The 26,708-nt window shown below is 39.5% G+C and overlaps 1 protein-coding gene across 1 annotated transcript in view; it reads left to right on the top strand.

Moving 5' to 3' along the window:
• Nucleotides 1–24,192, top strand: part of LOC114658464 (protein FAM163A-like) — a 135,081-nt gene extending 110,889 nt beyond the window's left edge. The window contains exons 2-3 of the mRNA XM_051932603.1: nt 10,871–10,985; nt 22,964–24,192. Coding sequence (XP_051788563.1) covers nt 10,893–10,985; nt 22,964–23,368 — 498 coding nt within the window. The 5' untranslated portion in view covers nt 10,871–10,892 and the 3' untranslated portion in view covers nt 23,369–24,192. The remainder of the gene's footprint in view (nt 1–10,870; nt 10,986–22,963) is intronic.
• The last annotated feature ends 2,516 nt before the right edge of the window (nt 24,193–26,708 follow it).

The following is a 26,708-nucleotide window of genomic DNA, read 5'->3' as shown; positions in this document are numbered from 1 at the left end:
TGTCCTTTTTGTGCACATTGAATACATTTGCATTTTAATGTTGTGAATTGTGTTAGGAATCTGATCTTTTACATTTACATGTATTTATTTGGCTGATGCCTTTATCCAAAACGACTTACAACATTTGAGATACCATTGGTTACATTTCTTTTCTTTCTCCAATTGGAGCACAGACGGGTGAAGTGACTTGCTCAGAGTCACACAGTGTTAGTGGCAACATTTGAACCCACATCCTCAGGGTCTGAAGTCGAAAGCTTTAACGATTGTGCCAAACTGCATATGCATACATTTTTATGTATTTTATTAGTATGAAGTATTGTTTAATTTTTGTGTTTATAAACTACCTTTGTTATGGTTAAAGAGTTCCAAAGCATACTTCCCAAAATGTCCACTAGTGGGGGAAATCTTATCAAAAACCCTGGCAAGATACAAATAGGGACACATGGAATCCTTATAAAATAAAAGATTTATTATCAACAAAATGCTGTTCTCATCCTTTTAAAAATAACTTTTAAGTGTTAACTAGTTTTTTATTTTTATTATTTCATTCGGTAGGGGAATCAAGGTTTCCTCACTAGCCAGGTAGGCCATTAAGCCATTGTTAGCGATACCAGTTGATATCAGCACATTATGTAGTATTTTGGGCAACCAAACACAACAGATATCTGTGTGTACAACTGATTTAATGAGGCACAAATAAACAGAAACGATAAATAGGATAATACTACAGCCATCATTTATTGTTGATGCACTGTACTGCCATCTTGGATTTTGAGGTTAGGATTGGTAAGAGTCTCCTAACTTTCTGAGTAAAATATCTGACTTATGGGGGCATTCCAGTGGAAATGTCCTACTGGGAACTTGGAAAGTCTGACTTCCCAGTTCAAATGGAATGCACCAAGTTCTGGGTGGAAGATTGTTCAATCCTTCAATCATCATACAGTGGAGCTGGGAAGTCAGAAGTCATAAACGCGTCATTTGTGACTTCTGCGCAAGTAGATAGATAGATAGATAGATAGATAGATAGATAGATAGATAGATAGATAGATAGATAGATAGATAGATAGATAGATAGATAGATAGATAGATAGATAGATAGATAGATAGATAGATAGAGTGCATCCGGAAAGTATTCACAACGCATCACTTTTTCCACATTTTGTTATGTTACAGCCTTATTCCAAAATGGATTAAATTCATTTTTTTCCTCAGAATTCTACATATAGATAGATAGATAGATAGATAGATAGATAGATAGATAGATAGATAGATAGATAGATAGACAGATAGATAGATAGATAGATAGATAGATAGATAGATAGATAGATAGATAGATAGATGTGAAAAGCACTATATAATAGATAGATAGATAGATAGATAGATAGATAGATAGATAGATAGATAGATAGATAGATAGATAGATAGATAGATAGATAGATAGATAGAACTTTATTTGTGCCCTGTAGATACAGTAAGTACACATAGATGTCCCCATGAAAACAGGTGTTTGGCTGGCGTTAACTACGTAATACTTCTACAGTGCGGATCGAAATAGAAACCGAAGAACAAGAAAGATACAAAACGTACTTTGTCATATCTAAAAAAGATTTTTATGCTCTTGGCCATTGTACTGTAAATTGTACTATTTCTGCTCGGAAGCTGCAATTAAAAAACTGCGCAAAACAACAATTGAGTGCAATGTATAAAAAACAGTAACACATATCAAGCTAATATAATTTAGTCTGCTACTGTTCATTCTGATAATATTAACATTTATATTCTCAATATTCAGTACAATGGGTTGAGATGGTTCATTTAAAATAAATTCTTCTAGGAAGTGTTACAGCACTTACTGTTCACAGTTCATTGCCATTTTAGATTGATGTCATAATCTGAAATTGGACAAACACAGACTTGAGCGACCAGGCCAGAATTTGCGAGTAGAAATTCTAAGTTTAGAACACGGTTTTGTTCCATTTACCAAGGTAGAGGTTGGAAATTATGAGTTCTAAGTTTGAGTCAAATGCAACATAATTATCACAATGGCTGGATGGGGTGGGGCTTGGGGTTTGTGATCAGGTGTCGGTAGTGATGCCAGTCTGTTGCACTGCCATGTAGAAAATGTTATGTGTTTACCTTTTGCCTGTCTGCTGTGTTTATGTGAGCAAAGAAAGTAACCCATACATGCTGTTTTGGGAATAGAAAGGTGATTAACAGCAGTACCCCTGAAGACTGGATGTCCAGTTTTAGAAGTAATTTATATAAATCGTGTCGTTTTTTTCAAAAGAAGAAGAAAGATAGTAATCAGAGGAAAACATATGAGAAAACTAGCCTAAACAGATCAGCATCTGCATTGGTCACGTAAAAGGAACTACAGCTAGAAATACCTGTCTACATAGGCAAAAGCCAGCGTTCATCTCCAGCGAGGTGACTCCTGTATTGCTCTTTGTTACAACTAGCAGACTCAGGAGAGTTTGTTAAAGTCCTTTATTGCGCAGTACTGACTTTGGAAACATTTAAAATATTCAGATTCTTTTGTTGGCTGGCTTCTACAATTTATCCACCCTTTATAATAAGATAACTTGAACTGTGGACTATTAGGTGTATATTTCTGTATATTTTATTTTAATTTGCACGCATAGGGGGTTATTGAACGTTGGGGATGTAAAAAGGTCATTGCTGTTACCTTCTTTGTGTCTTTCTTTTTTTAAACTAGAGGGCTCTGTCCCCTGCTTGCTTCGCTTGCCAACCCCCTGGCGGGCCCTACGCAATAGTCACATAATAAACTGAAAAAAATTATGCTTCATGTTGCGTTAGAGGTAGTCGTTGATTTATAAGTTTTTGTTCTGTTTGGCTTTGAAATTAACACGCAAATACTTAAACTTACACCTTTACTATAACACTTCAGTAAAAACAATATTTGGAATTAACTTTTTGTCAGTATCGCATTGAATTTTGATCTCGTGTCGGGCTGATTATAACTTTCCTTATTTTACGAATTTGCACTTAGATTATTATTGTTCTTTTTTGAATTCTTTTCTCTCCAATGCATTTGGACCTCTTTTCAATGTGCTGCCCTTTTTTCTTCGCTTAGTTGTTGACATGTCATCTTGAACGTATGAAATTATTGTAGAGAAGAGGACCACATTGAAGGGAACGAATAGATTGTATGTCTAAAAAATATTGTCCAGAAAAGCTTCTTTAAACGATGAAACTGAGAACCTTTCATAAACAAATGTGGAAAACGTAAAAAGTTATAAGAGCTGAGAGCACGGGAAGTGTGTCTGACAATTGCATTCGTACGAATGAGAGGTGTTTGGTCCATGGGCGTGGTTGTTAATGTTTGAGAGGAGGGCGGGACTTGTTGAAATCTCTTTGCAAAAAGTCTTGTCTCACGGGACTTGAATTTATCTCCGAGAATGTCTTGTCTCATGATTTCCTTTTATAACAGAGAGATGTATAATACCGTATTTACTCGTGTACCACGTACCCTTGTGTAAGACGCACACCCTAATTTTTACAAAGAAAATCGCGAAAAAAATTGTCCCTGTGTACAACGTGCGTTGTGATTATATAGAAAGCGTTTAGGGCACATCTTCCACGAAATGTACTTCTGTTTTTGTTGCATGACGAAAGAGCGATCGCGGGTGCTCTCTCTCTCTCTCTCTTGAGCGAACGAGTGAGAGAGAGAGAGCGCGCGCGAGCGATCTCAAGCAGAAGAAGTAAACATTACAGAAAAAAATTTCCTCTTGTATGACGCGCACCTAATTTTCTAATGCTAATTTTTGGGAAAAAATGTGCGCATGTTACACGCGTAAATACGGTATATTTTTTCCTGGCTTTGCTGAAATTGCCTCATAACTTTTTTTACATATACTGTAAATCAGGGGGCGATATTGGCCTATCAGTTTAAGAAGGAGAGTGGTAGCAATGGGTCCATTTCAGCATTTCAACTCTGATTCATTACAAGTTGTTTTCCAGATTTGTGCTAGTGGTGGTGTTACGCTCTTAGTCTTTGCCGTTAATTACATTTTTCCCCAAACCCATAAAGTACTCCCCAAGCTTGCACGACTAACATGTCTCTTATTTAACAAACTGTAAAAAAAACTCATCTAAATACAGTCATAAGAAAAAAAAAAGAACTATCTGATATCGAAAACTAGAGCTTTTATTAAATAGGCAAAAATCATTTTTGGTAAGGGAGTCCTATAAATCTGAGCGATCCATTGGCCCAGAGTTAATTGTTGGGCCTGACGTATGCAGATGAAGATCACTCTTTTAATTAAAATAAAAGCAAATGATTTAAAGGAAGTGTATTGGGGGAGGCTGTTTTTCATTTAAAGTATTGACGGTTTCATTATTGATCATTATAAAAGCAATCAGTCAGCTAATCTGCCAACAATAAGAAAGAAATGCCTTAATTTACACTTTGGTGAGCTCCGGAAGACCAAATGTTTCTCAGATTGAGTGATAAACGGACCTCCAATGTTTCTGTTGTCTACAGCAGGAATTCCCAAGCTTAGAGTAATTAACTGTAACCTGCAGAGCATCTTTACGTTGTTTTGTGTTGTCTTTTCATTTGTGTAGCGTGTTTCTCCTCACTTTATATGTTTTGTTTTAAATGACTTAGTTCAATGACTCATTTACAAGCTCTGTGCATTTGTCGATGTGCCTTGTTTATCATTTTCATCATTTCCTACTGGTGCCTTTTGTATTTTGTCCTTTAAATGGTCGTTACCCTTTTGTAAGTATTGCTGCACAGAATGGCTTGTCTCATCCAGTCATGCCCATACTGGATTGTAGTGCAAAGCTTCTAGCAACCAAGCTTTCGGATTAGCAAATAAAAACAAACGTTACATCCAATTTCTCAAATGTTTTGGACCATTACAGTGTTTCATTCAGCACCCGTAGAGTTTTCAAACGAATGTATAACCGTTTGTGATTGAATTAAAGTTACAAAATCCGTGACTTCTCATAGGTGCGTTATTTTGTTCATCCTGGTTGTCACTGGTTGAATTATTTCTCTTTGCTCTTGGGTGCCTATATGGCATCTTCTGGCTTGAAATGGTCTAAAGAGAGGCCTCTGCAGTAAAGGGTTGTCCTCGTGTGAAGAGTTCAGCCAATTAGTTTGGAATTTCAATGGGGGGCCTCGTGCAGCTGGATGCCTGCATTCCTGTTAAATCCACTGTCTTAACAGGCCTGGTAGCAGAATGAAAAGTGCGGCCTTTGTACAAAAGAGCACAGGCAAGTGAAGTGATCTTCTCATGGCCACACAGTGTCAGTAGCGGGACATCAGGGTTTGACGCTCTTACCCGTTTGCCGTGTATTCTCCATGTGGACTAAATGTACTCTAAAAAAAGTTATTTTTGCCTTGCTATGCTTTTGTACTTAATATAATGAGTGTGGTATGAACAGGCAAAAGATTTATGTACAGTAAGGGTGTTTGAATGAAGTATACATCAGGTGACCAGAAACCGTATGTCCATCTACCTATAGTTTGTATGAACTGGGAAGGCCAACACTGGCCTATGTGATGAAAGTCCCTAAAATGCCCTTGCTAAAGCCAAATTTCTCCCTGGGGACAAGTAAAATTCTATCTATCTATCTATCTATCTATCTATCTATCTATCTATCTATCTATCTATCTATCTATCTATCTATCTATCTATCTATCTATCTATCTATCTATCTATCTATCTATCTATCTATCTATCTATCTATCTATCTATCTATCTATCTATCTATCTATCTATCTATCTATCTATCTATCTATCTATCTATCTATCTACCTACCTATCTATTTGAATAATCACCAGGTATGTGTATTCCAACTGTTGTAGCTGTTATTAAAATTTGTATAACTTAATAGTATATGCGAAGTGTGTTTGTGCATATAAGCAAGTAACTATATGTTGTGGTCGAATAAGGCACTGTTAGGGTGCCAACTCGATCGTCCCCGTTTAATAAAGTCACAAAAAAATTAAACCTAAAGGTGCCACAATGCATGGCACTATAAATAACTATAACAAAAATTGCCAGGCCACGTAAGCCATTTGGGGAGCTCCACTCTGTGGTGCAGTTGCTTGAGAACTGACCACCTCCTTCTGGCAACACCAGGTTTTAAAGAAGGTAAGCTAGAAGGGGTGTAGTCCATTACCCTCACTAGGTGTCTTCTCTGTGCTGCGGTGGGAAAAGAAGACGAGAAGATTTGTGAAAGCGGTCCCCCTTCAACCCAGGGTGGTAATATCTGCTTCAGATGAGTCTGGAGGGTGATCCACAGATTTACATGCATGACAACGTATATGTGTATTGTGTAAGACGACTGGAATCCTTACCTGGCTACGAAGTCCTCAAGATGGAACGATGGAGGGATACAGCATCTACAGGACATTGTCTCCTTTGGACTGCTAGATGGCAGCCCCCCAGTTTCCCAGAGGCCATCATGGAAGCAGGAGTTCTTGTACTCAGCCCTGTTGAGTTTCATGGGTGCTGCCACTGGGTGCTGCGGGTACTGGGGAGCCCTACTTCATGGGGCTCCAGCCTTACCCAGAAGTGCTCCTGGGCCAAGCCTTCAGAAAACCAGAGATAATTCTGGTGACAATATAAAAGGAGCTGCCTGTCTCCACTGAGAGCCACAGTCAGAAGGAAGGAAGACAAAGCTTGCCGGAAGGAGTGGAGGCAGAGAGGAAGAGAGAAAGACAGGAGAAGACAAAGTACTGCTGTGTGCTGTGCTTTATTGTTGTGGGAAATGCTTCAGGGCAGAGTTTCCCAAATAAAAGCCTTGTTTGTGCTGAATGTGTGGCTGTGTCTGTCTCTGTTGAGTGCATGGGGGGCTGGAGCACCCCCTACAGTCCACAAAATATGTAATATAACAAGAAATAATGTCTGTGTGTTTAATGTCACCAGTGTCAAGTCATAGTTACTTTCTTTGTGGCCACAATTTTAAAAATGAAACCTGTCAGTCAAAGGACATCACACTGTTATTTCTACAACTATTGTTCCTGGAACCTCTTTGACTTAGGGACTCTGATATATTTCTTTACTTATTAATATAAATGGGCACTTGCAATAAAAAGTCCTGATCCTTCATCACAGAATAATGGAATCCACAAATCCAGTCACACATACATGTTAGATTCTTATGATCTCAAACTGATGGGACGTGTTGCATAACATATACCAGAAACCCTCCTGCAGTCATTATCATACTTCCCTCTACTGTACACAGATCATTACCTTCTGGTTAGTAGCTCTCAAATTCAATTTTCTGTCAGAGAAAATGTTATTATCATCTCTAAATGGCTCCACTGCACTGGACATCAGTCTGACAAGGTTTTTAGCGGTTTGATATATGACAGCAGCTCTCCTGTCACTCATTGATTCATGTCTGCTTGTTGTATAAAACATTCCTGCGCACCATCATGAGGTGCTTTATAAAGTAAATGAGAAGTGAAAGCAAAGAAATAAGTGATAGCAAAGTGGATTACCATATGGTTCAAGTGAAAAGGAAATAATATGGAGCAGGAAAATGACTGCAGGTCACCTGACATCAGAACAGTAGATATTGGTATTTACAAATTAGTTAGAGGTGCTTTAAATCGTAAATGAGAAGTGAATGCAAAGAAATAAGTGATAGCAAATATGGTTCAAGTAAAAAATCAATACAAAAGGAAACAATGCTCATTGTCTCACTCATTTCATTCATCCCATAAATACATGACACAGGGAGAACATCCAAACTCATGCAGACCTGTAGCACCGTGAGGCAGGAAGGACAGCTCTGCGCTACCTGGAGAAGCCAACATAAAAGAAAGTCTGTGGGCACTGGTGGTGGCTGGAATAGGGGGCTGCACACAGACGAAAATGCTTAGAGAGAACTCTGCCAGCTGCTAGAGTCCATTTGCCCAGGTACGTAGCAACTGGCGAGTCTTGGGTGTCGACCCTGACTTTCGGCCAGCTGACAGAGCTGAGGGTCCAAGACTCTGGCCCTGAATTAGCGGAGTGAGGCAGAGCCGGGTGGCGTGTATAAGCACGTATAAGATGAAGCAGGTGGAACTATGTGTCACTTGCAAACGTTTGGGCATCAGCATTCAATAATGCCAGTAGAGGGCTTGGTGATGACTTTACAAGGTTAATCCACTCCCCTGGGGACTGAAGAGAAAGGGAGGAAGAAGAATGGCAGAGTAAAGTGCACGGTGTCCTTTTCAAATGTTTGAACATCACAGAAATGTTTTGTCTTTTTCTTTTCTTCCTTAAACAACATGAACACTCTGCTTTGTAATATGTATATAATCTCAAGACACGGCTCAATACACTATTGCATTTTGGGACTGAAAAATGGACATATTTGGTAAATTTAAAGGCTTTTTCTTAATAGTAGGGCACCAGTACCCTTCACCTCCATTATAGTACACAAGAGTGGGCTAATTATTTTTCAAAATTTACAAAATGTGTTTCACTCTACAACACAGTCTCCTGTGGCAAATTAATGTATACCAATGACTTTGACTTGAAAAATACCAAACATATCCTTTAATAAACATCCTGCCCTGTCCATTGTTTACTAGTGTGAACAATTTCTTTCAGGCTGAAATTAAATTAAACAAATCACTGGGACCAGATAATATTTATCACAGAGTTCTTAAGGAGGTTAGCGAGTACAGATATGAACCCTTTATGCAAATGTTTAGAAAGTCACTAAGCACTGGGGAAATTCGGAAGGACTGGAAAATGGCAAACGTTATCCCGTTATATAAAAATCAGGTGTGGTCTCCCCTTGACTTTCTCGCATACTCAGATATGTGGATGGAAATTTGAGGAGTAAACCGCAAGACAATGATTATATTTTATATTATGTACATTAAAGAACCATCAACAACAAATCAAATCAAATTATTAATATATTGAACAATTATTATAAAAGTAAAGTTGAATAAATCAGACTCCGCAACTGCTTGAATCAAAGGTAAGTACCACTTCTGGTTAGCAGAAATAGCCCAAAAGTTGATAGAAATCTACGTTTTGTGACCTACAGTAAGTGAAAGCGTACTCACATTATCGTGTTTACATATACACACACACGCACACACACACACACACACACACACACACACACACACACAGAGACATAATTCTCTGATCTCAGGGAGATTATCAAACATCGAGATTCATCAAAATCTTGAAATTAAATTTTTGGACGATTACAATACTTTCCCTACGAGAAAGTAAATCAGACTCAGGGAGGTCTAAAACGTCGAGATCCATCAAAATGTCAAGGTTGAATTTTTGGATGATTACAGTACTTTCCCTATGCCTCATATACGAGAAAGTAAATAGGGTGACCGGACAGATCCAAGCATCTATAGGCCAGTAAGCTTAACGTGCATCACAGGAAGATTAATATAAGGAGTCATAAAGGATAAGATTGAGCAACACATGGCAAGGACAGGAGTTTTTCTGCACAGTCAGCATGGGTTCAGACGAGGGAGGTCACGTTTTACTAATATGCTGGAATTCTATGATGAAGCAACAAAAGGATTTGATCAGAGTGGAGCTTATGAAATTATTTATGTTGACTTTCAGAAAGCATTTGATAAGGTGCCACATGAGAGGGTGGGCATCAAACTAAAAGAAGTAGCAGTATAGAGTGTAGATGGGTGCAAAACTGGCTCAGACACAAGAAGCACTGGATGATGGTGCATGGAACCTGATCAGAACTGGCTGATGTTAAGAGTGGTGTCCACCAGGGGTCAGTGGTAGTGCTGCTGCTATTTTTAATGTATGGAAATGATTTGGATAGAAATATAAATAACAAGCTAGTTAAGTCTGTAGATGATACCAAGCTGGGTGGACTGGCAGATGATTGAGAATCTGTTGAATTACTACAGGAGGGATTTGGACAGCATACAGGCTTGGGCAAATTTGTGGCAGATGAAATTTAATGGAAGTATATGTAAAGTATTTCATGTAGGAAGTAAAAATATGGGGGTTGAATACACAATGGGAGATCAGAAAATAAAAAGTCCACCTTATGAGAAGGATTTAGGGGTCGTGGTGGACAGGCAGTGTTCAGAAGCCATTAAGAAGGCTAACAGAATGTCAGGTTATATAGCGCCCTGATGTGTGGAGTACAAGGCCAAGGAGGTTCTGCTCAAGCTTTAACACTCTGGTGAGGCCTCATCTGGAGTACTGGGTGCTGTTTTGGTCTCCAGGCTTACAAAATTGACAAAGTAGCACAGGAAAAAGTCCAGAGAAGAGCAACTAGGCTGATTCAGGGCTACAGGGTATGAGTTACGAGGAAAGATTAAAAGAGCTGAGCCTTTACAGTTTAAACAAAAGAAGATGAACAGGAGACCTTATTGAGGTGTTTAAAATTTTGAATTGAATCAGTGCATTGGATCAAGACTGTTACTTAAAAATTAGTTGATGAAGAACAAGTGGAAACTTGCTAAGGGTAAATTTCATGCAAACATTAAATTTTTCTTTATGCAGAGAGCAAAAGACAAATGGAATAAGTGACCATGTAGTGTGGTAGACAGCAGGACTTTAGGGAAATTCAAAACATGATTTGATGTTATTTTGGGAGAATTAAGTGGACAGGACTGGTGAGCTTTGCTGGGCTGAATGGCCTGTTCTCGGCTACATTGTTCTAATTGGTCAAGGCTGCCAGTTTGACCCTTGTCCCTTATCCATTGTGATCAGTCTGTGCTCCAAATGTAAGACAAAAATAAATGTAAGCAATTGTGTTAAACTTCTGTAATTGTAAAGTGCCTCTATACGGTATTTACTTCAGACAGTTTTTTTTTTTTTAAAGTAAACGCTTACCATTTACATTGCAAGTGATATTGGAATTTTTGCTTGTGTTTTGCAGGGTTTGATGGAGATCAGGTCGGATGACAGCTGGAACTGTTGTTATCACCGGTGGAATACTAGCAACGGTGATTTTATTGTGCATCATAGCTGTGCTCTGTTACTGTAGACTCCAGGTAATATCAGACCTTCATGTTTTACCTTTGGGGGGGAACGAAATCTCAGAATAATAGGAACTGTGCTGCTGAGTTAGGATCAATCCCCCGGGACCCTAAACTCAGTCAGAGGACTTGAAAAATAGATAGATAGATAGATAGATAGATAGATAGATAGATAGATAGATAGATAGATAGATAGATAGATAGATAGATAGATAGATAGATAGATAGATAGATAGATAGATAGATAGATAGATAGATAGATAGATAGATAGATAGATAGATAGATAGATAGATAGATAGATAGATACTTTATTAATCCCAAGGGGAAATTCACATACTCCAGCAGCAGCATACTGATAAAGAACAATATTAAATTAAAGAGTGATAATTGATGATTGACAGTAGTCTGCTCAGCGCCCGTCGCTCTGCCACAGATGTCAAACTGTCCAGCTCCGTGCCAACAATAGAGCCTGCCTTCCTCACCAGTTTGTCCAGGCGTGAGGCGTCCCTCTTCTTTATGCTGCCTCCCCAACACACCACTGGGTAGAAGAGGACGCTCGCCACAACCGTCTGATAGAACATCTGCAGCATCTTATTGCAGATGTTGAAGGACGCTAGCCTCCTAAGAAAGTATAGTCGGCTCTGTCCTTTCTTGCACAGAGAATCAGTATTGGCAGTCCAGTCCAATTTATCATCCAGCTACACTCCCTGGTATTTATAGGTCTGCACCCTCTGCACACAGTCACCTCTGATGATCACGGGGTCCATGATGGACCTGGTCCTCCTAAAATCCACCACCAGCTCCTTGGTTTTGCTGGTGTTCAGTTGTAGGTGGTTTGAGTCGCACCATTTAACAAAGTCCTTGGTGAGGTCCCTATACTCCTCCTCCTGCCCACTCCTGATGCAGCCCATGATAGCAATGTCGTCAGCGAACTTTTGCACGTGGCAGGACTCCGAGTTGTATTGGAAGTCCGATGTATATAGGCTGAATAGGACCGGAGAAAGTACAGTCCCCTGTGGCGCTCCTGTGCTGCTGACCGCAATGTCAGACGTGCAGTTCCCGAGATGCACATACTGAGGTCTGTCTGTAAGATAGTCCACGATCCATGCCACCAGGTATGAATCTACTCCCATCTCTGTCAGCTTGTCCCTAAGGAGCAGAGGGTTAGGATGGCTATGTATGAGGAGTGATTGAATGTTTTGAGCATGACCTACTATGAGAAGCACCAATAATGCCTAACTGTTTCTTATTACGATCTCCACGAACGCCAATCCATTTGTGATAAATTGCTCATAACGTTTTTCTGTGCCTCTCAAATAAAATGTTTGCCTTGCGTGTGCAGTCAACATAATATATTTATCATTGATACCGCATGTCACTTGGAAGTCAGATTGGGGAACATGGGACATGGGGTGCGCGGCACCTCTTTAAGTCCGAAGTTTCATTAAGCATCTTTTTTCTGTTTCTGGCACAAACAGAAAAGCAAATCTGCATACTGCAGTGGATTCACAAAATATTCTGGTCCTCTCACATTATGCAAACTGTAATTTGCATACATTTGCCATTTTTGCTCATCAGTCTACACTCAACAAGCCATAAAGACAAAGTGAAAACATATTTTTAGAACAGTTTGCAAATTTATTAAAATTTAAAAGTAAAATCTCCCTTTCATATAAATATTCAGACCCTTACTTTAGTATTTTGTGGAAACCTCTTTGTCAGTAATTTCAGCTTCAAGTCTTCTTAGGGTAAGTCTTGACAAGCTTTGCACACCTGGATTTGGACACTTCACCCCACTCTTCCTGGCAGGTCCTCTCAGGCTCTATTACATCTGGTGGGAAGCCTCTTTCAGCTGCCATCTTCAGGTCTCTCCTCACATGTTCTATGGGGTTTAAATCTGGGCTTTGACTGAGCAGGTCAAGGACACTTAGAGACTTGACCTGCAGCCACTCTAACGTTGCTTCGGCTCATTGTCATGCCGAAAAGTGAACCAATGCCCGAGTCTAAGGTGGCATGTACTTTGAAGCAGGTTTTATTCAAGGAGTTCTCTGTATTTGGCTGCATTCATCAATTCTGACCATTCTCCCTGTCCCTACCACCAAGAAGCACCCCCATAAAATGATGCTGCCATGTAGGGATGGTATTAGGCAGGTGATGAGCAGGGCCTGGACTTCACCAGACACATTGTTTAAAGTTCTGCCCAAAGAGTTCAGCTTTTGTCACATCAGACCAGAGAATCTTTCTCCTCATGTGCTCAGAGTAATTTAATTGCCATCTCATGCCTTTTCCTTAAGAGTGCCTCACGTCTGGCCAATCCCCCGTAAACATTTGATCGACAGAGTACTGCTGAGATGGTTGTCCTTATGGTAGGTTGTCCCATTTCAACAGAAGACTTCTGAAACTCTGTAAGAGTGACAATTGGTTTCTTGGTCAACTCCCAGACCAAGGTTCTTCTTACCTGGTTACTCAATTTGTCTTAAAGGCCAACTCTGCAGGTTTCTAAATGTGTTCCATTTCACAATTTTTGAGGTCATTGTGCTCCCAGAAAACTCAAAGCTTTAGAAATGGTTTCATCCCTTTGCCTTGACCTAAGCCTCATCACAATTTGTGAAGACTGGCTATGTCCTAACATGATGATACTGGTACTACTACAACAACAACAACAACAACAACAACAACAACTACTACTACTACTACTACTACTACTACTACTACTACTACTACTACTACTACTACTACTACTACTACTACTAATAATAATAATAATAATAAATCGTTACATTTATACAATACTTTTCTCACTACTCAAAGCACTTCACTGAGTAGGGAGCCACTTCAACTACCACTAATGTGTAGCATCCACGTGGATGATGCGACCGCAGCCATTATTGTGCCAGTACATTCACCACACATGAGCAATTAGGTGGTGCAGTTATAAGAGACAGTTAGCCAATTAGAGATAGGGGATGATTAGGGGGTCAGAATGACTATTCCATGGATGTCAGTTTAGCCAGAACACTGGGATTCAGCCTACTCATTACAAAGAATGCTCAGGAATCTCCTATGACCACAGAGAGTCAGGACTTTGGTTGTACATCTCATCTGAAGTGTCCCCGTCCCTGCACTGGGGCATTGAGATCCACATTCAGACCACAGAATAAGTGCCCCCTGCCCACCTCACAAAGTAAACCAAGATTTTCCTAGATGGTCTCCCATCCAAGTACTGGCCGGGCCTGAACAGGCTTAGCTTCAGATGGATGACCTCTTGTGAAGTGCAGGTGGTATGTTTGCTAGGATAGAATTAAATTGACCAGGATATTAGGAGTTAACCCAAAGGAAAGTCAAAAAAAATCAGTGTCAAGGTCAAAATCAGGATAAGCAACAATCCAACATGAAAATCAGAAGTTAGAAAATAACAAGAGCAGCAGTTCTACTATAACTCAAAATTCTTTCCCTAAAAAGTAATTTTTATAAATAATTTCTCTTCTATTTGTTTTATATATCCTGATACTTGGATGTAAGCTTAAGCCTTCTTCTATAGGCAGGTCCTGAGGTGACTTCCCAACATATGACTGGCAACTACAAACACCACGGTGATGCCTATGAAAATTTCAAAATGCCTTCTTGCTAGATCAAAATAAATATTTCACTCCATGAAACATGTACCAATGTACAGAGATAGTATTAATCCTCGCAACATCATGACACCACGCTCCATTGTTTCAGTTGTTGTTTGATTTCTGAATTGGTCTCTGCTGAGCAATGCCCTCTCTACGCTACACATTTCTCAACCGTAGGAGTCAAATTATACAACAGTTGTCTGAGCCCACTGAACCCTGAGATTGAGCCCCAGCACTGTTAGGGAGGACAAGAAGTTGTGAAGGGGAGCGGCCTCTTGAGCAGAGACCATGGAATCTGCTGTCACTCACACCTTCACTGTTCATTTCTTCAAGGCTAATCACCATATCATCTGCTGTCACTCACAGCTTCAATCTGTGTCTCCATAATGGATTACCAGAGCATCTGCTACCACTGACTCTACCTCTCTTCATTTCTCAATAACTGACCTTCTTAGCATCTGCAATTACTCACATCTTCACTTATCAATGTATGATAACTATTTGCCATGCCATCTGCTATCACTCACATCTTCACTCTTCATTTCTCCTAACTTATCCCCATAGTACCTATTATCAGTCACACCTTTCTTCTTCATTTTTCCTTAACTCTTGGCTGTAGCATCTCCTATCACTCACACCTTCACTCTTTGTTTCTACCTAACTATTTGCCATTGCATCTGTTATCTCTAACACCTTTCCTCTTCGTTTCTCCATAACTCTTTGCCATGGTACCTCCTATGACTCGAACCTTCACTCAATTTCGTTTCTACATAACTATTTGCCATACCAGGTGCTATCACTCACACCTTCACTCTTCATTTTGTAATGGCCGACCCCTTACCCAACTGGCAGCTTCCAAGACCTGTGGCCTGGATAAATTACTGAGGCTAATCTATAAATACCAAGCCATACTTCTAACAAATAATATTTTCCCCTCAATCGACGGTTTAAACATAAGCACACAAAAGCAGATATGTAAAAATAGGTGGAGAAATATATTAAACGAAACAATAACAAAAAATGCAAATTTCACACGTAGAAAATAAGCATATATATATAGATATGTATATCTCTCCACCAAAGCAACAACATGACAACACCAAATATATCATAACAAACCTTCGCTTGTCCCAGTAACCTACAACAAGCACAAAACTCAAATAACAATGAATGAATACGGAAAATGCCAATGATAGTGAACTTGAGTCCGAGTATACAATTGTCCTGAATACGGATGACTGGTCAACAGATAAGTGATGTGCTTGAATTTCCCTGAAAAAATGGAACAACCTCACCGTGTAAATCCTCGGCGTGTGTTGGATAATGTAGTCCAACCCCGGGATCTCTGGCGATGATTGAATTGAAGTAAGTCTGGCAGAATGAAAAACAAACTGGATACCAAAGCACAATGTGGAAAAATAGCAGGTGATGGTAGTTCGCTGTAGTGAAATGTAATCTCCGTCTTTCTCTTTCCTCCCGGTCTGTTCCCTCCTGATTGTTTATATAGTAATGAGCCGATGTATTTGATTGATTGTAAACAGGTGCTTTCCATCTTGGGGTTACGGTCTCTCTCCATCATCCGTCCCTCCTGTGTTTACGGGGACGACATTCACTGACGTACACATTATAAACAGCAAACGGGATGATGGAAACAAAACGCACTCAGTACAAACATTGAAAACACTATTATTATGTAGCCCCGCTACAATTTCTCCTAACTAATCCCCACATCATCTGCTATCATGCACATCTTTCCTCTTCATTTCTCCATAACTCTTTGTCATACTGTCTGCTATCACTCACATCTTCACCTTTTGTTTCTCCATAACTATTTCCTATATCACTTTCTATCACTCACACCTTTCTTCTTCATTTCTCCATAACTCTTTGCCATAGCATCTCCTATCACTCGTACCTTCACTCAATTTCATTTCTACATAAATATTTGCCATACCATGTGCTACGACTCACACCTTCACTCTTCATTCCTCCTAACTAATCCCCACATCATCTCTTATCACTCACGCCTTTCCTCTTCGTTTCTCCATAACTCTTTGCCCTACCATCTTCTATCACTCACATCTTCAATTGTTATTTCTCCATAACTATTTCCTGTATCATTTTCTATCGCTCACACCTTCACCCTTCACCTCTCCAGACCTTACCTCTATAGCCTCTGCTATCCCTCATACCTTCAAATCGTTGTTTCTCCACTATGGATTCACGCCAGGTGGCAACATTTTCTTCAGTCTTCAGTGTCTTGGTTCTTCTTGCAGACATATCCTGCCACAATGGAATCCTCCAGCCCATCACTTGATTGTGGCTTATGATGGATGGACTAGCCCTGGGTCACACTGAGTTGGAGAGACAGAATCTCTGAAGGCATAGTGTTCCCTGATATGTTATAAATTCAACAATGGCACAACACTTTATTTTGCAGTTTTTGGCATCCATGTTGATTTGGTTCCGAAATAAGAAACACATAGTATGAACCACTAATGTTGTATTTTTTCAAATTTTACTACACAGGTGCTGAACTATCACAATTTCAGGCTCAGAACATTTTGATTCCCTTGTCATTGTTGCAGTTGTAGGGTAAACTGATAATTCAAAGAATTCAGAGGTTCTCAAACATGTCCACAATGGTAACAAGAGGGCAGTTCCTGCTGCTAAATACATCGATCAATTAATCAACAACAACAACAACATTTGTTTCTATAGCACATTTTTATACAAAAGATGTAGCTCAAAGTGCTTTACAGGATGAAGGAAGAGAAAAAAAGAAAAGAAAACAAAATATAAAAATAAAATTGGGCAATACAAATTAACATAGAATAAAAGTAAGGTCCGATGGCCAGGGAGGGCAGAAAAAACAAAATCTGCAGGGGTACCAGGCCACGAGACCACCGACCCCTCTCTACGCATTTTACCTAACATCAATGATCTCAAGCAGTCCTCGTGGTATTCAGGCTTCACATGGAAGAACTTGATGATGATGGTCATGTGGACTTCTGGCCTTTCATCCATCAATGTAGGGGCTTCACGGTGCTTTGATCAGGTGGTGGTGGCGCAGAAAAGCGGAAAAGAACAGCAGAGAAAGTAGGGCTTAGTACAGATTTCTGAGCCAAGAATGATAATGATAATTAAATGCATATACAGAATATCAGGGTTAAACTAAAATGAAGCTATGAGAAAACAATGTTAAAATAATGAGATTTTAGCAGTTTTTTAAAGTGCTCCACCGTATTAGCCTGTGATTTGTCCCGGGTACAAACTCTAACTCTGTACTGTCAGCCTCTTCAGCATTCAGTCTGGCTTGGCACCTTCCTTCTTAATAAATTTTCAAATGTATAGAAGGAAAAGCAGGCACCATTGTTCAAATGGCAAGCATTCACACCTTGGTGGAGACGTCGCCAGCTTTGCAGGCAGTTGGCTGTTTTCAGAAAGAGAGCAGCTGACCCATTTAAATAGAGCCGAGGGCCTTGCTAAATTTGGAGACAGAGTCCAGGAGCGTGCGACAGAGTAGCTGGTCACCTTGATGATTACAGTACCTTGAAGCGCAGGACTTTATTAAAAGGATCTCATTTATTTTCAAATGTATGGAACAGAGGCGCGTTCACATAAATTAAGAAAATATAAAATATGATTTTGGAGAAAAATAACTCAAAAATGTAACGCTTCCTAAATAAACAAGCATCCATTCCATAAATCAGCTGAATACATTTGGTTCAATTTAAGGCTGGTGGAGAGTTTCAGCCTATCTTGGTAGCATCAAACATCAAGCAGGAACCCACCCAGGAGAGACAGTGGCCTCCATCACATGCCACACTGTCACACACCCATATCCACTCAAAGTCAACAAGCAACCTAACCAGCTCCGACACAGACTGGAATCCTGCCAACTACGCCAGTGTAAGAATGATGCTATATAGCGCCTGACCCGACACATATTGACACGGGAGGCACGTGTAAAATAAAACAAATATTAAGATGTACCCCACAGGCATAACACAGTCCCAAGTATAAGCACTAAACACCAAATAAATCACACTCTTTTTTTCTGGCACCACCACTCCTCCCAGGCAACCTTGTCCTCCTCCACCCGACTGTGGCTCCTGAGTGGTGGTCGCTGGCTCCCTTTATTGGGTACCCGGAAGTGCTCCAGGTGCTTGATTGCCAACATCTGGCTGCATTTACGGGTGTGGTGACACCAGAGCCAAAAAGGGGCCAGCAGCTCCTGCTGCAGCACCCCCTGGCGGCGCCTGCGGAACCCAACAGGGCTGCACAGAACTACAACCCCCATGAAGCCCTGCGGGAGTCCGAGGCACCGCTGCAACCCAGAGAGGCTGCCATCTAGCATCCAGGGGGAGGTCCTGGGCTTCCCACCCTTGACCCCCTGGTATATATGGTGCAATTGCGTCCCGGACAGGCATGGGCCCCGGCCATCCGTCACGATAGATAGATAGATAGATAGATAGATAGATAGATAGATAGATAGATAGATAGATAGATAGATAGATAGATAGATAGATAGATAGATAGATAGATAGATAGATAGATAGATAGATAGATAGATAAAGTATAATTGGCGAGATAGATAGATAGATAGATAGATAGATAGATAGATAGATAGATAGATAGATAGATAGATAGATAGATAGATAGATAGATAGATAGATAGATAGATAGATAGATAGATAGATAGATAGATAGATAGATAGATAGATAGATAGATAACAGCTAATATGAATATGAAGGTAGATGATCCCTCAACATCACTGGAGCCTGAGACAGACATGCTGAAGCCAGTCCATTGCCTCATGCAGTGGTGAATTAAGATGTGCCAAATGAGTAACCCTAACCTGTCATGAAGAAATGGAGCCAGAAGAGTCAACAAATCAACGAGAATGCAAAGCACAATTTCCTGCTGCCAATAGTTATTTTCAAGTTAAGAAAAAAAACCTCTGGAGTTATGAATTATGGGATACACATTTCTTAATTCTTAAAAAAAAAAACTGGCAAATTTTTTCGTTTTAAGCCAATAGAGGGAGTCAGGGGGCTTCCCATGGCAGGAATGATTAACGGATTTTTTTTCTTAGCAGTATTGGGGTGTATAGGGGACTCTGTAGACTTCTACACTTTGCTCAGATCTCAGTATTTATGGTAGTTTGACTCTAATGAGGCCTCAAGAATGCTGACTACACAGTAGCAGTGTGCCAACAGGCTAGGGCAGTGCAGGAGGACTGTATTGCCGTGACATTGCCGTCTTACTCCAATCTGTTCTTGTCCAGTGGATTTATTGTGTCTCTGGCTATACTGCACATCACGATCTGTGGGATTCATGCAGTCAAATATAAAGTTTGATTTTGTTTGGATTTGATATTCTCTCAGTTGAATTAATAAAAACCTTTGGAACAAAGCTGCCTGAACAGATGCTACTTAAAATAAAGATCAATAAATGGGATGATATATTTGAATCAATACATGAATAAAGGAATTAACTAAGAGTGAAACTCGTATGACTGTATGTGGCTGTTAATTATAAAGCAGATTGTGAGATAGTCTCTATATGCCACCTAGTGGTAAAAAGTGTTTCCTTGCAGTGACCAGATAGGTCTGCCAACTATCAATCAATTTTTCAAATACTGTATTACCTTTCACACTTGTCTAGCATGTTATGTTATCTATCCACTGTTCATATAGTGCCTTTTCAATCTCATCACCTGTCTATTGTATGGTGCTTTTCAAAATCTTACAATCAAATGTGGCTTATCACATTTATCTATTACGTAGTGTTATCTGTCTAGAAATTGTATAGTGCTTTCCTTATTGATTGATGATATAGTGCCTTTCCTATTCATCTATCATATAGTTCCTCTCATATCCAATTATAAGAGAGTGTCAACTTTCTAGCAATTACAGTATACTTTTTTTATCTAACTATTGATCATATAGTGCCTTTGCAATCTCATTATTTGTCTATCATACATCACCTTTCATATTGACTTATGTTATAGTGCCTTTCACATCTATCTATCATATATTGTTATCCATATAGAAATTATATAGTGTTTTCCATATCTATCTATTTGTCATATAGCATCTTTCACATTACTTTATAAAAACTATTGTTATCTCTAAAAATATTTATCTGTGTATTATATAGTGCAATTTCTATCAGTCTACCAATAGTTCCTTTCATATATAATTATCATATAGTGTCCCATCCATCCATTTTCCAACCCGCTGAATCCGAACACAGGGTCACGGGGGTCTGCTGGAGCCAATCGCAGCCAACAAGGCAGGGACCAATCCCGGGCAGGGTGCCAACCCACCGCTGGACACACACTAAGGCCAATTTAGAATCGCCAATCCACCTAACCTGCATGTCTTTGGACTGTGGGAGGAAACCGGAGCGCCAGGAGGAAACCCACACAGACACGGGGAGAACATACAAACTCCACGCAGGGAGGACCCGGGAATCGAACCCAGGTCCCCAGATCTCCCAACTGCGAGGCAGCAGTGCAACCCACTGCGCCACCGTGCCGCCCTCATATAGTGTTACATTTCTAAAAATGACTGGATACACTGCCTTTCTTACATCTCTGTCTATCATGTAGTGTCTTTCAAATCTGTCTATTATATAGTGTTTTCAATCTGGCAATCGTATTGTGCTTTCTATACGTATTTATTATATGGTGTCTTTCACAGTTGTCTGTCATACAGCAAAATCAATCTGCCAATCATAGTGACTTCCTATTTATTTATCTATCTATCTTGCTAACTATACTTATCTATCTATCTATCTATCTATCTATCTATCTATCTATCTATCTATCTATCTATCTATCTATCTATCTATCTATCTATCTATCTATCTATCTATCATATAGCGTCTTTCATATCTCTATCTATCTATCTATCTATCTATCTATCTATCTATCTATCTATCTATCTATCTATCTATCTATCTATCTATCTATCTATCTATCTATCTATCTATCTATCATATAGCGTCTTTCATATCTCTATCTATCTATCTATCTATCTATCTATCTATCTATCTATCTATCTATCTATCTATCTATCTATCTATCTATCTATCTATCTATCTATCTATCTATCTATCTATCTATCTATCTATCTATCTATCTATCTATCTATCTGTACAATGTCTTTAATTTTTTGGAGAATTGTTATCAACTTCTTTAAATGTCTCATTTACCATGTTAACATTATATAATATTGCTTCCATTTCTTCACCCTTTTCATCCATTTCTGTTTCAGTGTCTTCTTTGGTCGCATCTTCTTGTTTATTTGCATGCCTCCCAACAGTTGTGGTAGTTTTGATTTTATTTTTATTTTGTGTGTGATAGAAATAAAACTTTATTTACAAAATCTTTTTCTTCATCATTTTTTGGTCCTGATTAAAGTTGAGTTAGCACCATCTACTGACTCAGTAGTCCTCTTTGGAGATCTCCACACACACACTGACGTGCAGAAAGGAGGACGCCTGAAGGAGTGCGATTGAGGGCAGCAGCCTTCCTGATCTGAATTCAAGCACTAAACTGCAGCAGGATTTTCATGCTGGTCATGGATTGTCCGTAGTGAGTAACCTGTTTAAACACAGAGTTGCTCATACGGTTACCTTGTACCAGAATACCTTTTGCCAGATGTCAATGGCTGATTTCATAGTCATGTCAGCTCTTGAGTAGACAGTAGATGTTGAGCTGGTTTACAGGGCAGAACTGAAGGATGCAAATGAGTGCTGAAGTGTCACATTGTTTGGCTTCAACTAATTAAATGATGCCTCTGTCCATGATGGGTACAACTCTCACCTCCAGAATGGCTTCTCTTTCATCTCAGAAGAGTTAGATAAAGTAGAGTACAAATGGACCCTATTCTAGATGTCAGGAGTGGAGGTGGGTGTAGGATGCAGTGGCCAGAAAGGTGTTAGTGCCTGTCATGGAAGCAAATCTAGGACTTGTTGGTGAACACCAGTAGTATGGGAAGCTGCCAAGTTGAAGAACAGAGGCCTTCTGTGCAACGTCAGCAGGAGGTTCTCCAGGACCATCTGAGGGAGTGCCACCATGCCTGATAGGTGGAAGCTGCAGCAGTCTGTTTATGGTGGAGGAGTTTGGTGACGTCATGAGGGAAGGACCTTTGATTTGCCTTGAATAGTTGTTGGCAGACCATTCAATGGCACGGCAAGTTTAGGCAGGATATCTTGGCTGTTTTCAATATAAGATTTATTCTGTGCTGGAATAAATGAACAGAAATGACAAAATGGAGGGATATACTGGAGGGATATAGTGAATACCAATTGCTTTCCAAAAATGTCCTAAATTTTATTCCTTTCTTCCTTTTTTTAGTATTATTGCTGTAAAAAGGAGGAGTCATATGATGAGGAAGAGGAGTCCGACAGTCCAATCCACCCACAGTTTGCCTGCAATGCATGCAGTAGTCAGCAAATGGACGGACCTGCCCTCAGTTCCCTGGTGCTGCCCACAGGTGCCATCCAGCATGGAGGATTGGAGGAGGCAGGAGCAAGGGCAGGGGCAGCAAACACGGGCCCATGGAACTATTGCCCTACCTGCTCCCCCTATAACTCTCCTTTTTACATACGGACAACAGACGAGATGCGCAATGGAGGAGAACGGATTACATATACGCCTACCCGATATGAAGATTCGGGTCTTACTGTCAAAATGTCCACTCTGCAGAGTGCCACGGTGAGCCACGCAGCCAGCACCAGGGCTATAAGTACAGAGGTTTGAGTAGAGACCACCGGGATTCTTTTTGTTTTTTTCTTTTCCCCCATTCCCTAATTGTAGATGCCATATTGCTTTTTATGAGTTGCTTGAAAAGCAAAATTAAACATGTCCAGCAAAAGGAAGACTTCAAGGGTGACCTTTGCACCCCCATTTACCTGAAAAATGCACACGTCTCTCCAAAAAAGAGAGTGATGAGGGCTACGGTATTTGAGGGTTCCTCCTATAATGTTGAATTTCTAGGACTATGAATGGCTTATGTATCTTAGGAACGAACTGACCATGACGAAGGAAAATTCAAAATGTAAAAGGGAGAAAGTCTCAGATGTAAAGGAAAAAATGCATGCATTAGAACGGCCAAGTGATCGATGAAGGGTGTTCTTATTCTCTTTTAATAGACTAAAAGATGAGCGCACACCTCTAGAACTGCAGTGTCTGCAAACAAAAGGGTTGATCTCCCTCCGCATGAGGCGCTCTGGCTGACTTCTGTGACGAGGAGACTGACATTCAGCCTTTATTTTTACTTTATGCCTGCGTCTTTGAAAATTGCATTTTTTGGTGCCATGGTGCCCACTTCCAGCTATGGCGGGGGTTACATTGTAATTACGTAACATACAGAGCAAAAAATAAATCAATAAATAGATGAAAAAAGAAAGGTTTAATTACTTACAGTCTGTTATTTCAGTAGTTATTTTTATAATGATGATACAACCTTTTCAAAATGGAGGTCCGGAGAATGGAAGGACAAAATGCACAACATATTTCCTTTGAAAGTCTTGCAGAAAAAATTATCTTATTCCATGGCAAATGTGTTTCTTTGTACTGCGCATAAAAAAAAGTACCATTACATTTCTTTTCAATTCTGAACTGCTTTTGGCGTAATAGGCAGGATTGGTCATGAGGTGTAATTTATCCAAAGTGTAATTGTAATTAATTAGGTACAAATAATTTGACTTCTTTCTGCATGAATGTATTTTGATCCTAATCCCAAAAGTGGATTGGTTACGAGCATCATTTTAGAGTTTAGTTTTATAATTTCTCAAAATGAAGAATGACGAAGCCCTAAAAACAAAAATCTTCTTCTTCTTTCTGCTGCTCCCGTTAGGGATTGCCACAGAAAAATTAAAATTCTAATTTCGTAAATTCAAAGATTAGAAAAGAACCTCAAAAATTAAAACATACAACCCGATGCACAAGAAAGGATTCAAGAACTTAGAGAAGTAAAGCAACTGAAACGAATTAAACAAACAAAGCCAAATCCCACAATCCAAATATACCAAATCCAAAACAAGAAAGCCAAAGTTATGAGGACCCAAGAAGCAAAACTGTACAAAATAGTAAAGAGGCCAATGGACTCCAAAGCACTAAAGGGGGCTCATTTGAGAAACTAATGCCACTGCAAAGAGGAGGTAGCCACAGCTCGTTTAAATAGTCGTCAGGTCCTGCAGTCAACAGATTAGGGGGCTTGTTCTTCCGTTATCAATAAACACAAATACAGAAGTAAATTAACTAACCTAACAGAAGGAACTGAAGGGAAATAATTAAGAAATGTAATATACAGTTAGGTTCATAAATATTTGGACAGAGACAACTTTTTTCTAATTTTGGTTCTGTACATTACCACAATGAATTTTAAATGAAACAACTCAGATGCAGTTGAAGTGCAGACTTTCAGCTTTAATTCAGTGGGGTGCATAAAAATGTGAGGCAACTAAAGCATTTTTTGAACACAATCCCTTCATTTCAGGGGTTCAAAAGTAATTGGACAATTGACTCAAAGGCAATTTCATGGGCAGGTGTGGGCAAGTCCGTCGTTATGTCCTTATCAATTAAGCAGATAAAAGGCCCGGAGTTGATTTGAGGTGTGGTGCTTGCATGTGGAAGATTTTGCTGTGAACAGACAACATGCGGTCAAAGGAGCTCTCCATGCAGGTGAAAGAAGCCATCCTTAAGCTGTGAACACAGAAAACACCCATCTGAGAAATTGCTACAATATTACGAGTGGCAAAATCTACAGTTTGGTACATCCTTTTAATATTTTTATTTTATTAATTTTCATTGTAATCATTCCATACAAACAGATCAATTTATAACCCAACAAAGTTGAAGACAAATCAAACCCCACCCCTGAGAAGGAGAGCTTAGCTAAAGGAAAATTGCTTTAAGATTTTTAATAAGGCAACATTAAACAAAAGAAAGGGAGAAGTAAATATCTATGTAAATAAGAGATGGAGAAGGGAGTTAAATGCGGTAATAGTTATTTCTCTTATTCTAAAATAATATTGATTAAATCCTGCCATGTTTTGAAAAAATTTTCTACAGATCCTCTAACTGAGAATTTGATTTTTTCCAATTTCAAATAATATAAAACATCGGTTTCCCACTGACTTATAAGAGGAGAATTAGGATTCTTCCAATTTTACAGAATAAGTCTGCGTGCCAAAAGTGTAGTGAATGCAATCACCGTTTGCTTGTCCTTCTCCACTTCAAGTCCATCTGGAAGAACACTGAACACAGCTGTTAATGGGTTAGGAGGGATTGTGACCCCAAGGCTGTCTGAGAGGCACTTAAAAATTTTTGTCCAAAATGATGTTAGTTGGGTGCAGGCCCAGAACATGTGACCCAGTGAGGCAGGAGCTTGGTTGCAGCGTTTGCAGGTTGGATCTTGCCCTGGAAACATTTTGGACAGTTTTAAGCGAGACAGATGAGCTCGATATATAATTTTTAGTTGAATAATTCTATGCTTTGCGCATATGGAGCTCGAGTGAATTCTCTGCTTTGCTACCTTCCACTCCTTTTCTAATGTATTGATTAAGAGATCTTCTTCCCAATGTCCTCTTGGATCTTTGAAAGGTAGGGACTCTAACAAGATTTTATATATTGCGGAAATAGTGTTTGTTTCCTCGAAATTGAGCAGTATTTTTTCCAGCATTGTGGAGGGTGCAAGGTGGGGGAAATCGGGCAATTTCTGTTTAACAAAATTTCTAATTTGAAGATAGTAAAAGAAATGTGTAGCTGGGAGGTTGAATTTTGAACGTAATTGTTCAAAAGATGCAAATATGTTGTCTATATAAAGATCTCTGAGCATTTTAATCCCAAAACTTTTCCAGGTATTAAAAACTGGATATACTTGCGAAGGTTGAAAGTGGTGGTTCTCTTGCAGAGGTGCCGCAGATAAAAGATTTTCCATCTTAAAATGCTTTCTAATTTGGTTCCATATTCTGAGTGAGTGAAGCACAACTGGGTTATTAGTATATTTGCGATAACTTTCATTTATTGGAGAGCAAAGCAGGGAATATAAAGAAGTACTACAGGATTTTACTTCTATTGCGGACCAAGCCTGTGT

The sequence above is a fragment of the Erpetoichthys calabaricus genome, chromosome 10, assembly GCF_900747795.2.
Source record: "Erpetoichthys calabaricus chromosome 10, fErpCal1.3, whole genome shotgun sequence".
Classification (NCBI taxonomy): Eukaryota; Metazoa; Chordata; class Cladistia; order Polypteriformes; family Polypteridae; genus Erpetoichthys; species Erpetoichthys calabaricus.
This window is presented reverse-complemented; position numbering and strand designations above follow the sequence as displayed.